The 12,448-nt window shown below is 39.6% G+C and overlaps 1 protein-coding gene across 1 annotated transcript; it reads right to left on the bottom strand.

Annotated features, from left to right (window-relative positions):
• Window positions 1-1,517: 1,517 nt before the first annotated feature.
• Window positions 1,518-4,501, bottom strand: cnr2 (cannabinoid receptor 2). Its single transcript, XM_085365359.1, has 3 exons — window positions 4,353-4,501; window positions 2,749-2,831; window positions 1,518-2,605 (listed from the first exon to the last, which is right to left on the bottom strand). The coding sequence occupies exons 1-3, from the start codon at window positions 4,499-4,501 to the stop codon at window positions 1,518-1,520; spliced, it is 1,320 nt and encodes a 439-aa protein (XP_085221485.1).
• Between the last annotated feature and the right edge of the window lie 7,947 nt (window positions 4,502-12,448).

Raw genomic sequence — 12,448 nt, 5'->3', positions numbered from 1 at the left:
CAGTTCTCATTTTGTCTTTCCTTTACAGCTGTGTGTTTTCATGCTTCTCTACAACTCACTCCCTTAGAGGTGGGGGTAGGTTTACTTCAGCTTGAGGTAACATCAAAGGAAGGCAGACTTTGATTACCAAGAATTGTAAAACCGATTCGGCTCTTTATAAACGCTTTGGTTTCAGTTAGGCGAAGAATAACAGGCAATTTTTTTTCTCAGCGTTTCAGAAGTCAGATTATGACACGAAATAATCAATCCTAATACTTCCTGAAGTAACCGAGATTATAATTTTTACAGTAATTGTGTAGCCCTACTTTTTGCTGCTGTAGTGAGAAAAATTAAGCCACATACTCGTTCCGTTCACCACCTGCTGCTATTTCTTCTCCAATGCAGTCATGTGCTTTACTGCTAGCTAATTTCACAGATTGTCTTCTGTGGTAGAGAGCGTCCCTTAAGTCATCCTAAAGACAGATACAGAGATGGGCCCACTTTATCAGATTAAAGAAATGTACTTGTGTAATTTGCTTTTAAAAAAGATACAAAGAGTCGAGACCAAGTGTTATTTTTAGTAAGTTCACACAATGGATGAAATAGGTGTTCTAAAGTCTAAATCAACAAGCATCAGCTCTGATTATCTACCTCTGTTACGCTGTGTGTCACTGTGAGTGTAACTGCATATCAGTGTGCGCTCTACTGCAGCTGCCAGCTTTTACTATCGCAAAGACTGTTCTAGTGTCTGTGCTCGTTCTCTTCCTAACATCTGCTCCATTCACCTCTACACACTGCTTGGATTTGTGCAGTGAGCATTGTGTGAAATTCTGTGGGGTCCTGGCATTCATGTGCAGATTGGCGACCCACTGCTTCCTCTGTTCCTGCGTGCTCTGGGTCATACACTGAAAAATAAAGAATCATGCTAGCAACAAATGGCAAACCCAAAAGTCAGCAGTTCAGTTCACGGAACCAGGATTTCATGGAATGCTAAAGTAGTGAGAGGGGAAACATGGAGGTCAAAGGTAAATGACCTCTATATGTGCTTAAATATTAGTAACACATAGTAGCATACATTTGTACAAAACAATTTACTTAGTCTGATTGAGTGCAGAGGTATTTATTTCCATTTAAATCTTTTGGGTGCAGTTATTGCAAAATGCTGAAAAAAGCTCCGTGTGTCCTCTGTGTAACTATCATTTTCTATTTTAAGCATATTAACTGGTAATAACATTACGGATTAATGGTCAACAACATACTTTATAATCTCTTATAATTAAAGTAATGTGTAATGGTCACATTGTAATTCCCAGGGTTTGTGTTTTGTTTTGACAAGTACTGTTATCATGCGTTGTTTACTTATTTACAAGCTTATTCGCAATTACAATAAAAAAAAAAGCAGTAAGTGACATTTCCTTGTATAGACAGATTTTATCCTGATCTACAGTGATGGTGTTGATCACTAGCTAACAGCTGTCGTGAAAACAAGTGTTTCACGAACTGTATTGCTTCTCTTTTATTTTAACGTTCAGCTTCCTTCACTTTCTCATGGTCAGCTGGTGACTGTAGACCATTTCTGAAATGGAGTCAGGTCTGGTGGTTCTGGCCTTGGGCATCTCATCGTCAGATAAAGCAGTACAGTTGTCTTCTGCAGAGGGTAGTCCATGGCTTGAGTCTTCTGTGAGTTTTTTACACCTTCCCTTGCAACACAGCTTTTGCAGCATCCGCAAAAGAGCAATTCTTAGTTCTCGAAAGCGCAGGGCATACAGCAGTGGGTTGACTGAAGAGTTGACCAGACAGAGGGTGCTGCAGAAAGCAAAGGCTCGCTGTTGGTCTCGGGTCAGGATCACTGAGACATCTACTAGCATGAAAGAAAGCACAGGAACCCAACAGCCCACCAGTATGAGCAGAATCAGGCCAAAGGTGCGAGCCAACCGGATATCCATCCTCATGCGAGATTGAGCTTTTCCTGCTGCTCCCTGGAAGCTGGTCATTGAGCACTCATGGCGGTGGGCCTTCCACAGGATGAGAGCATAAGCCCCCAAAATCAGAACCAGAATCACAAGGACGAAGCTGGTCCAGAAGGCTTGATAGTGCTTATTGATGTATGGAAACAAGTTTGAGCAAGGTGGAGTAAGGCCTGTGGAACACCTCCAGCCCATTAGAGGTAAGAAGGAGAGGAAGATGATTGTACTCCAGAGAATCAGAAGGCTCAGCAGGGCTCTGCGCCGTGTCAGCAACACCTTGTAAGTCGAGGAGTGGTAGATGCAGATGTAGCGGTCCAGAGCAGTCAGCAGTAAACTTCCCACTGAACCAGAGAAGGCCATGGTGACACCGCCTAGCTTGAAGAGGTAGGCGCCTGGGCCATCTTTGAGATGAAAGAGGTGAAAGTGTAAGAAACTTATGGTGAAGAAACAACTGGCAAAGACATCAGCCAGAGCAAGGCTGCCAATAAACAGATAGGATGGCCGCTTTCGCAAGGTGGCTGTGCTAGCAATCACCCCAAGCACAAGAACATTTTCCAGTAGTGTGACAGGGCCTGCCAGGAAACAGATGGTGCCGATGGCTTTCCTCTCTTCGTCACTCAGGACCATGTAGCACGTCAGATTCACACAGGACTTGTTAACTAGGAGAAAAACACAATCAGTACCGTGACAAGTCTTAGCTGACCAGTCAACTGTACATACAGATGTCCTTTTTTTTATATAACACAGAACTGAATTTTACCATTAATGGAAAGCTGCATAGCTATTGTTGATGAGATATTACCTGTGTGTCCATGCTCTACAGAAGTAGCTTTCTCCCCGTCCGTCATTCCAGCTACTATAATTAGGAAATGAAGTACAAAAAAGCTGTAACAAATGTTACAAGTTATTTATGAAGCACAGATGTCTCTACAGAATCTGATCTTTCATTCACATCTTTATGTGTTAAGATTCCGTCACTTTGACGTATGTCACATTAGGTTGGACGGGACAGGTAACTTCCCGTTTTGAAACAAACAAAGCAGAAAACGGGATTACTTTTTTATCTTGTTGTCAACATTGAAGCTGGAGCTTAAAGGGAACATAAACGTCTCTGAGTCAAGACAGAAAGTCATTTAGAGGCCAAAACAAACACACGATCATCACAGTTTCAGCTGATGATGTTACGGGAGAGATAGTCGCCTGGTAGAACATGGTTTCAAGCAAGCCATAAAACACTTTGATTTTTACTGAAGGCTGAATTGAGTTTAAAAATACACAGAGATCTATCCTTGTGCCTGTTATGTTAAAAAATAAGCCAATTTTTCATCATGATATGTTCAGTGTTATAGTGAAATTTCAGCTACTATATCTCTAAAACATTTAGCTTTCCCATTCATGTCAGGAACATCTATGCACATCACATAAATGTTTATCCCCTAGGGTGGATACTCTGCATTATAAAATTATGTAGTTTTTGTTAGCTGGCTTTTTTTGAAATATTTCCAGACTGCTGTTGCGCCGTCACTGTACAGGAGCTCCATGTTGGTGCCCTCTTGTGGAATCAGAGGAGACTGTATTTAGTCGTTTTATCAGCGGGTGAAGGTCACAGTTGAATTAAATGATCTCCAGTGAAGTGCGTCGCCTGTATGCAATCAATAGATTAAAGGGTTTGTGGAAAGCTGAGGCAAAAACATTACATTGAAGTAAATTATGCTGTTATAAATGAAAAGAACTGCCTTTAAATGTTTGCACAAAGTGGCTTAAGATTGAGGATTTCTTTGTTCTTTTTTTTTTTTTTTGGCAGGGAACAGCATGACTGATGAAATACAGAGGGTTTAATCAAAATATTCCTGAAGCAATATATTTCTAGAGCAGCTGATAAACACTCAGAAATTATATAAATATGATTAGGTGTGGTATTGTTCCAATTATACCACGCTATACTGTTTCCACTGTATCTGTGACACGGCCATGTGAAGACTATAAAAATTGCATATGTATGAGGCCAAAGGAAGCACGTATTGAGAAAGATCCTTATTGAGAGACATTTTATGAACATTGTGGTGACATGCGCAGCGTCGTGTGGCAATAACCCCTTGAGTCACTTTTGCGCCTTGACACATTGTTACAAAAGATCATGAACCCTTTGGGCAGAATTGGAATAAAAAAAGAATAAAACTACTATTTGAAGTCACTCTTCTTTTATGTATTGCAGGAAACAGAGACTTTATTAAAATAAGTCAGAAACAGCAGGTCAACTCTCTACACATTAGATTAGAAATATTGCAGAAAGCATATTTTTTTCTAACAATTTCACACTTGCAAAATGCCACTTAAACCAAATTGCTAAATCTCATATGTAAGAGAAAAATTTTAACTGTGTTAAATAAAGTTATAAGAGCTCACCTTCTCTTCTTTCTTGGCAAACTACTGAAATATCTGATTTCCTGCCTCTTAGCCGCAGAGCTGAAGCTGCATGACACGCAAACCAGCAGACGTGAGTACTGGTGTGCATGTGAAGGGAGAAGACAAGGAGGGTATAGCTGTGATGACATGAGGGGGCGGGAGCTGCTTAGACGACATCTGAGATAAAACAAAAACCAAGCCCACTTTTTGATCAATTATCCACTCTCTGTCACAAATTCCAATTTTCTTCTGTTTGTTTTTTTCCGTAATATTTTCTTAAACAGAAATAGAGATTACCAGTAGATCATTCAAAGATCAACCCTTTTGAATTTTGAAGTCTCTCATATATTTCAAGTATGCTTCATGAGGTTGGACTGTGGCGAAAAGCCAATAAGATTATTGAGTGTCAGATATCAAATGTTAAGTGTAAAAAGCATGATCATAAAAAAAGAGGAAGTGGGCCATAATCACATTGGGTTTTGCAGCATATTTTGCAAGTGCCAACAGCTTCTTATGGTGCCTAAATATCTCAATAAGAGAACTTTTGTTATTTCTAACGAACTACCTAAGGTCAAGATTGAACTGTCCTAGTCAATGTGAAGCCCTCTTTCAATTAGATTATTTCTATTTAAATAGCAATTGTTTTCCACCTCTTTTTGTTATTATCTTCTACTCATATTCATCTGACAAAACAACATCTATCATAACAGAAATATGTGCGTATACCCTGTCCCTGCAGGATCACTTAGTTAATGCTTTACTCCAGGGGTAGGCAACTCCAGGCCTCGAGTGCCGGTGTCCTGGAGGTTTTAGATGTGTCCATGATCCATCACAGCTGATTTAAAGGGCTAAATGACGCCTCAGCATTTCTTGAAGTTCTCCAGAGACCTGGTAATGAACTAATCATTTGATTCAGGTGTGTTGACCTAGGGTGGGATCTAAAACCTGCAGGACACCGGCACTCGAGGCCTGGAGTTGCCTACCCCTGCTTCACGCATTAATTCTATACTCATAAAACATTGCTTGAAGGATTAGAAGAACACCTTGTTGCAGTTTATAGAAGTAAAGGAATTGTAGATAATAAAAAGATGGCTTTAATTCCTTGGTTTTCTTGTTTGTCCTGCAGTAGACTGCTGACTTGCCCAGGATGTACCTCGCCTTTTGCCCTATGAGAGCTGGGGTAGACTCCCCCCCCAACATGAGCCAGGAATTGGATAAGTGGAAGAAAACAGATGGTTACTACAGTATTGCGACAAACCCGTATAAAGATTTTTAGATGTAAAAGTTGGCATCCTGCATTTGGCTGGCACACATATTATGACAAATATGGTGCAAGAACACGGAACAGTTAAATGTGGATAGACATGAAACGTGTATTCTGCACTCACAAATAATCTTGTCACGATCCTGGGTCTTATGACCCAGTGTTTTGAGTTTTAGTTTATTTTGATGTTTATAGTATATGGTTAAGCTCATTAGTTTTTCTATTTCATTTGTTATTAGATTCCCCTTGTGTCTTCCATCCCCTGTTAAGTCTCCCTTGCCCTTCATGTGTTTCATGTCTGTGTCTTACGTTGTCAAGTGCAGGTTTGTCATGTCTGCGTCTCATTATGTTTCCTGTTTTATTTTGCAGAGGTCCGATGTTCCTATGTTCAATGTTTTTAGTTTTGCTCTCCTCTTGTGATGTCCTTATGTTCATGTGTGTCAGCTGTTTCCCCATGTGTTTCCATTTCCCTCATTATCCTCCTGTGTGTATTTAGTCGGTGTGTTCTGGTCATTCTTTGTCAGGTCGTCTGTTGTTCACGCCATGTTCTTTACACCAGGTGTTTGTTTAGATTTCCCAGTTTAGATTTGTGTTAATTTTGCTTCAGTTTGCCTTGCTTTTTGTTTGTACCTTTTACCAGCCTCATTAAACGGCTCGCTTTTTGTTAACATTCAAGTTTTGTTCCCTGTTCCTTGGAGTCTGCATTTTGGGTCCTTCTTGTCAATTCATACAGTCTGCCCTCGCCAGACTGCGACAAATCTGTTAGGAAATAAAAGTTGATTATGTTCATCTGGGCGTAGTGTTTTCAGTGGTAGAAACGTTTCATCACTCATTTAAGTGACTTTTTCAGTCTTAGCTCACTCCAAGTTCCCCCAACTTTATAAACAATGCATCTGCACAATGACTGAAACTTAATGAACAATGGGCTATGAGGTCAGTTCCTTGATCATTAATATGCAAGTTCTCATGATCAAAGACCATTTACCGAAGGCCTCTACATTAAAAATGCTACTTTTGGGATTTCCTTACCTGGATGATTGAGCATTCATCAAAACCCGTACAACAGACAACTTTATAGTTTTTTCCTCTGTGTGTGTGTGTGTGTGTTGCAATTCAATAAATCTGACTACATGTTTGATTTTTGATCCTTATATTTCACCACCAAATTCATTCTAATGTGAGCCACTCTACTTTGACAGGATTTCAAGTGTCCAGTTCAGCATTTTGAAATTGAACTAGTCAAATACTGTCTGCATAGTGATAGCACTGACTCACTTGACCTGAAACCCTTTTATGTGAGTAGTCCACTCGCCCATTGTATTGTAGTACTGGTGGCAGTACATAGGGGGCAATACTAGGCAACCCTGATTCAGTAGGCAATATGACTGAGTCAGGAAACTGGCCAAAAGCATCAGACTAAAGGTGACAAGTTAAAAGTTTGTTTAAAGATTATTCATTAGAGATACAAACGCAACAAGCAGTCCACTCAGCAATGAGGTCATTTAATTTAGATTAAGTCCCATGTGGTAAAAATAGGCTGCATTAGTTTGACAACAATTTAATCAGATCTCTAAACCACATACCCGAGGCAATCTGAAATAAATTAGCAACCTATTTTAGCATTTAGAGAAAATCATGCGTCGGTAACTGGGTCTGACGAATTTAAGTAATATATCAAATTTCATGAAGGAAAGGAGTTAGTGTTCTACTACATGACTGTTTTAAAAGAAAAGGAAACAAAAAATGTCTCGCGGAAAGGCAGCGATATCTGGTGCACGGGCTGTGTCTTCTCCTACTTTGACCTGATAAAGTCAGCAGGACAGAAAGCAGGAAATGTGATTAGGAGCAGGCAGCACAGCTTCAATAAGATTTCTACTCGCTCACTGTCTGTCCAGGTGCAGTATAAACACGACAGACAACAGGGCAGACTAAAAGCTGAAATGTTCAATTATCTGTTGAACTGCATCATCCTGTTACACAATCCATTTTTAGAAATTGCCTTGGACACAAACATCAGGGCCAGCTCTGCTGCTTCAGACAGATTTGGATTAAATCCATTAATCAAATTTCCGCTCCTCATTTCCAGATTGCCAGACCCTCAGGGAGCAGTATCAGTTCACTGACATGAAGAACACAGGAAAAAATGATCAGGCAAAAAATCTAATTACTTGGATGCTTAATTCTTTAATCATGCTTAATTGTTTACTTTGTTTTTGTTAAATGAAAGGCTTGACTTCTAAATATGGAAATGAAACGCACCAAATGAAAATTGCAAAAGCACACAGATAAATCTAAATCTCTGACTCAAATAGCTTTCAATTACATCGGCATGGGAAACGGGGTGGAGTGGGTGGAGACGTGTGTCCAGGGGGGATTTGTGACAGAAGGATAGCAGCAGGTGATGTATGGTTTGGGGACGATTTGAAGATGGAGGTGGCAGAGCTGAAGATGCTGAGACCTTCAGTGGGAGTGACCAGGATGGATGGGATTATTAATGAATTCATCAGAGGGACAGCTCAGGTTTGACACGGTTTGGACATGTACAGAGGAGGGACAGCGAAGTGGGTTGAAAATGGAGCTGCCAGGCAGGAGTAAAAAAGGAAGATTCACGGATATACGTAATGAAGGAGGACATGCAGAGAGTTACATTCAGGTTCATAATGTTTTGGACAATAATACAGTTTTGTAATTTTGCCACTGTTTGTGTCTGTGCCCCTGGAAATTGTGCATATCACCAATTGTTTCCTCTTAGTTGCAGCTTGTTTATGGGTCTCTCTGCCTTCATATTAGAAATTAAGGCAACTTATAGCATCTTTATAGTAACCGAGGAGCATGCGTCATTAGGTTCAAGATCACGTGACTAACTTGGCCATTCAAGATTGCCCAATTTCTTTATGTTCTTTATGTCTTTATGTACTCTTGGTTTGCTTTTGCAGAGTGTTTTGGGTCGTTATTCATTTGTACTGTGAAGCACATTTTGACTACTTTTGCAGAATTTGGTTGATCTGAGCAGAGAGTATAACCCTGTGCACCTCAGTCACATCAATAAATACTAGTGGCCCAGTTCCACCGGTAGCCACACATGCCTACATATAACATATTTCACAGACAGATCATGAGCTGTTCCTTTCTTTCACCATACTTTTATCTTGTCATCATTCTGATACAAGTTCATTTTAATCTTTGTTGTTCAAAACAATCTTTTTCACACCTGTATAAAAATGGCTGTACTTCTTAAAATACATCATAAATTAAAGATTAAACTGTGCTCTTCAATCACATTTTGACGGTTCGATTTGAAATTTACTGTGCTGGTGTACTGTGACAAAATTACAAAAAAAAAAGTGCAACTGTCTAAAAATGTATGGACTTAACTGTATGTTTATTGCAATAACTGAGTGAGAGAAAGATATCAATTAATTATGACAAGGACAAGGATATTCACTTGCTTAAAAATTGAAATTTAACAGACAATCTAGAGCGTTGTTTACTTTCACTTCAACTGGGACATGATCAGGGTTCTTTTTGAGGGAATACGAAATATGAAAAGTGATAGCTACAATTTTTAATTCAACATGAGAATTATGAATGCCGCAGGAACCTCGATGGAGTTCACAGAGATATCTGTTTATCTGTAAAGAGAATATATATTTTAATAGGTCACAGCCACATCCTGTAGCGTTGACCAGACTTCCCACAACCCACAACTGCGTAAGCTCTATTTGTTTCTCAACAAGAGAATTAAAAACACAGCTCTGCTCTCAGGTCTGAGGCCTCTGACCTCTTCTGTGCCAACAGTCACACTCAACAGTCTTTTAACTGCAGTCATGCTGAAACGTGCAGAAGTTTCCTGTTGGGCCCTTACCCACCACTAACCGAGTCAGTTCAGCAGCAAATTTTATAAGAAAGAATAACTCCTGAGCAAGTTAGTGCACAGCTGAACGAGACGATACAAGGCCAGCCTATAACCAGGATCCCACTCCGTCAGTCACAGGTAACAAAGCGCCTGGGAATAGCATACCTTATCATAGTATAGGATTAGGACTACATATATGTATTGATTTGTGTTATCTATTTAAATTGGGTCACTGCAGTGGGTAGGTCATCAGGCTCAACGCCCCTCAGCTTATGTTAGCTTTGCTGCACACAAGGTCTTGCATTGCATGAATACAAGAGGTCATTTGTAATATGAAAATCTGAGTTCATAAAACTTGGATGACTCATTTGTAGTGTTGTGGAATTTTCTGTAAAAAAAAAAAAGGTCTGCAACACTGTCAGCTGTGGTCAAGCTATTTTATTACTGCATGCATGCAGGAGAGTGAACACACACATCAAAACATCACAGGTCTGCGTTACGAGCGCTCTGCCCTTGGGGTGTCTCAGCTCCTCTTTTATACCTTCACAAACAACTCTCTGTATCTTCCCAGTTACAACAGGTTTCTGTCCAATGGGCTGTTTCTGGGCAGAAAACAACTCCCACTATCTATTCCCAGGAAGCTCTTGGCACTGGTCATCTTGGGAGTTTAGTCCTTCTACGCCCTAACAGTTAGCAGATAACATAGTGAAACGTCGTTAAGCAAAGCTAAGCAGTTTTCAAAAGGTCATGCTGACACATACACATACTCCATCTAAGCATATGCATAAGCACTTAAATACTTTAAATGAGAATAATAGATATTTTCTATTAAAATAGTGAATAAAAATGACACCTGCCATGCACATGCATGCAGATGCAGAAAATTCTAATTATTGGATGATAACCTGCACTTGGTGTCCCTGCCCCCAAAAAGTAAAATGAAACCCATACCTGTGATTGCAAGGAAGTCATTAATAATTCAGAAATCATGCACTGCTATTTCTGGTGTGGTGATGCCAGCATTAGTCGAAACAAATAAGGAGTTAAATGTATTTGTAATTTAAACAGCTTGTTAGATTCATAAAGCTGTAAAATAATACAAGTGAATTGAGCCTTTGCTCATGTAATGACGGAAACTGGGAAACCTGAGAAATGTTGTTGAAAACTGCCATTATTTCTCATCTGTTTTGTAAATCAGTGGTCTGTTAAAAGTCACATTAAAAAAAATAATAATAATAATAAAAAAAATATATATATATATACATATATATATATATATATATATATATATATATATATATATATATGTGAATAGTTCTGTCAACTACACGTCAACAATAACTTTTTCATCTGAAATGGTATTTTTTCCTGTTTGGTTTCAGTGGTTCATTCCAAATATGCTCTGTGGGCATTTTTCACAGAAAACCATCTGCGGCTGGCACATCTTCAAAAAAAAAAAAAAAAGTGTTATCTGAGTGTACCAACTTCATCTGCGCACTGTGGTGCTAACTAAATAAATCTTAAATAACAGTAGGGATGAGAAGGACCTCCAATTTAATGTGCCTGTTTTACCCAAACCCACTTATAGATCAATTTCACCATGGGTTTCATTTTAATATTTAAATTCTGTAAATTATGTGTTACTTTTATAGCATATTAAGTTTCTTTGTTAAGTAACTAATGTACAAGGTTTAATTTGAATATGTTTACTGAGTGTACAGATTTTCTTTATATGTGTTGAACTTATTGCTGAGCTGTGTGAAACTGCTTCTGTACTTTCCCCACTTCCCTTTGTGTGGGCATATGACATACATTTTGCACCATTCAAGTTCATATTCATAACTTCAATCACTTGTTTGTAGGCCAACAGGACTCCGTAAACAATCAGGCCAATAGATAATCTGTAATTTTGTTCTTTTTCTCTGTGTGAGGAAAAAAGTTTCCATCCAACTTTCCAATTGTACACTATCTGTGTGACGTGTTGACACTGCTTGGCTTCTGCAGCCAGTCAAATATGGCGAGTAGTCCTTTCCACCCCCCCATGTGTTTCTAGCGACCTACCCAGTCTCTGGGTGACCTACATAGCTGACTCTTGATTGGCACAGCCCCATTTCAGAGATTACTTTGCTTTGGGGAGTGTCCTGCCTTGCCATGGCCTTCAGCCTTCAGCAGCGTTGTGCAACTCTTTAAAAATCCAGGCGAGAAAAGAAGGCAAGGCCTCGATGACACAGAGCGATGACACTTAGCCCTGCCTGCGCTCATAAAACCTACTGGAAGACTGCCATGGAAGTCAAACCTCAAAGTCCTTTGAAAAGATTGGGAGGAAAAGTGAGACCAACATCAAAGGGACAAACAGGGTAATATATGTAATATAGCCCCCCAACCCTTATTAAGACCTCCACCCAATGAATTTAAATAAAACAAAACACTTTTGGGATGGACAACCGCTCATAGACATTGTTATTACAGCCTGTTGCTGCTGTGTCAAGTGGGCATAAAAGGGGTTAACCTGAAAAAGCAAGAAATGTGATAAAACAAACCAAAACAGTTTCCTGTGGCACAAACCTCAGTAAATCTAAACACTGGACTTGTTTACAACCTAACCGAAGGGGTAGCGGACATGCTTGGTGTCTTGGTGTTACATAACACTTAACTGCCTCTATGCTCACTCTAAACCTTTATGTAATGTTTTACGTGCCATCTCGGGTATTTCCTGTCTATTACGTTAACTTCCAGAGCCCGAAAGTGGTGTTTTTTTCCTTCTTTATTTCACTTCTCTCGGGAAATACCCGAGCTCCAACAAAGGCAAGGAGAGGAGGGTCGGCAATTAACGTCACCAGTCTGGCAACAGGCAACTTGTCGACTGCCTCTTCGATGATTGGTTGTTTATTTCGTAGTCGCTTTATGATTGGTTAGATTTGCGTTGCAAGGGAGTACATACCGCTGCTGTAGAGTCCATTTTGTCGCAATTCTGAG

The sequence above is a fragment of the Diplotaxodon limnothrissa genome, linkage group LG11 (genome assembly GCF_057381915.1).
Source record: "Diplotaxodon limnothrissa isolate DT_005_m linkage group LG11, D_limnothrissa_male_GT1.1, whole genome shotgun sequence".
NCBI classification, from domain to species: domain Eukaryota; kingdom Metazoa; phylum Chordata; class Actinopteri; order Cichliformes; family Cichlidae; genus Diplotaxodon; species Diplotaxodon limnothrissa.
The sequence above is the reverse complement of the archived record's forward strand: the minus strand, read 5'-3'. Positions and strand labels throughout refer to the sequence as shown.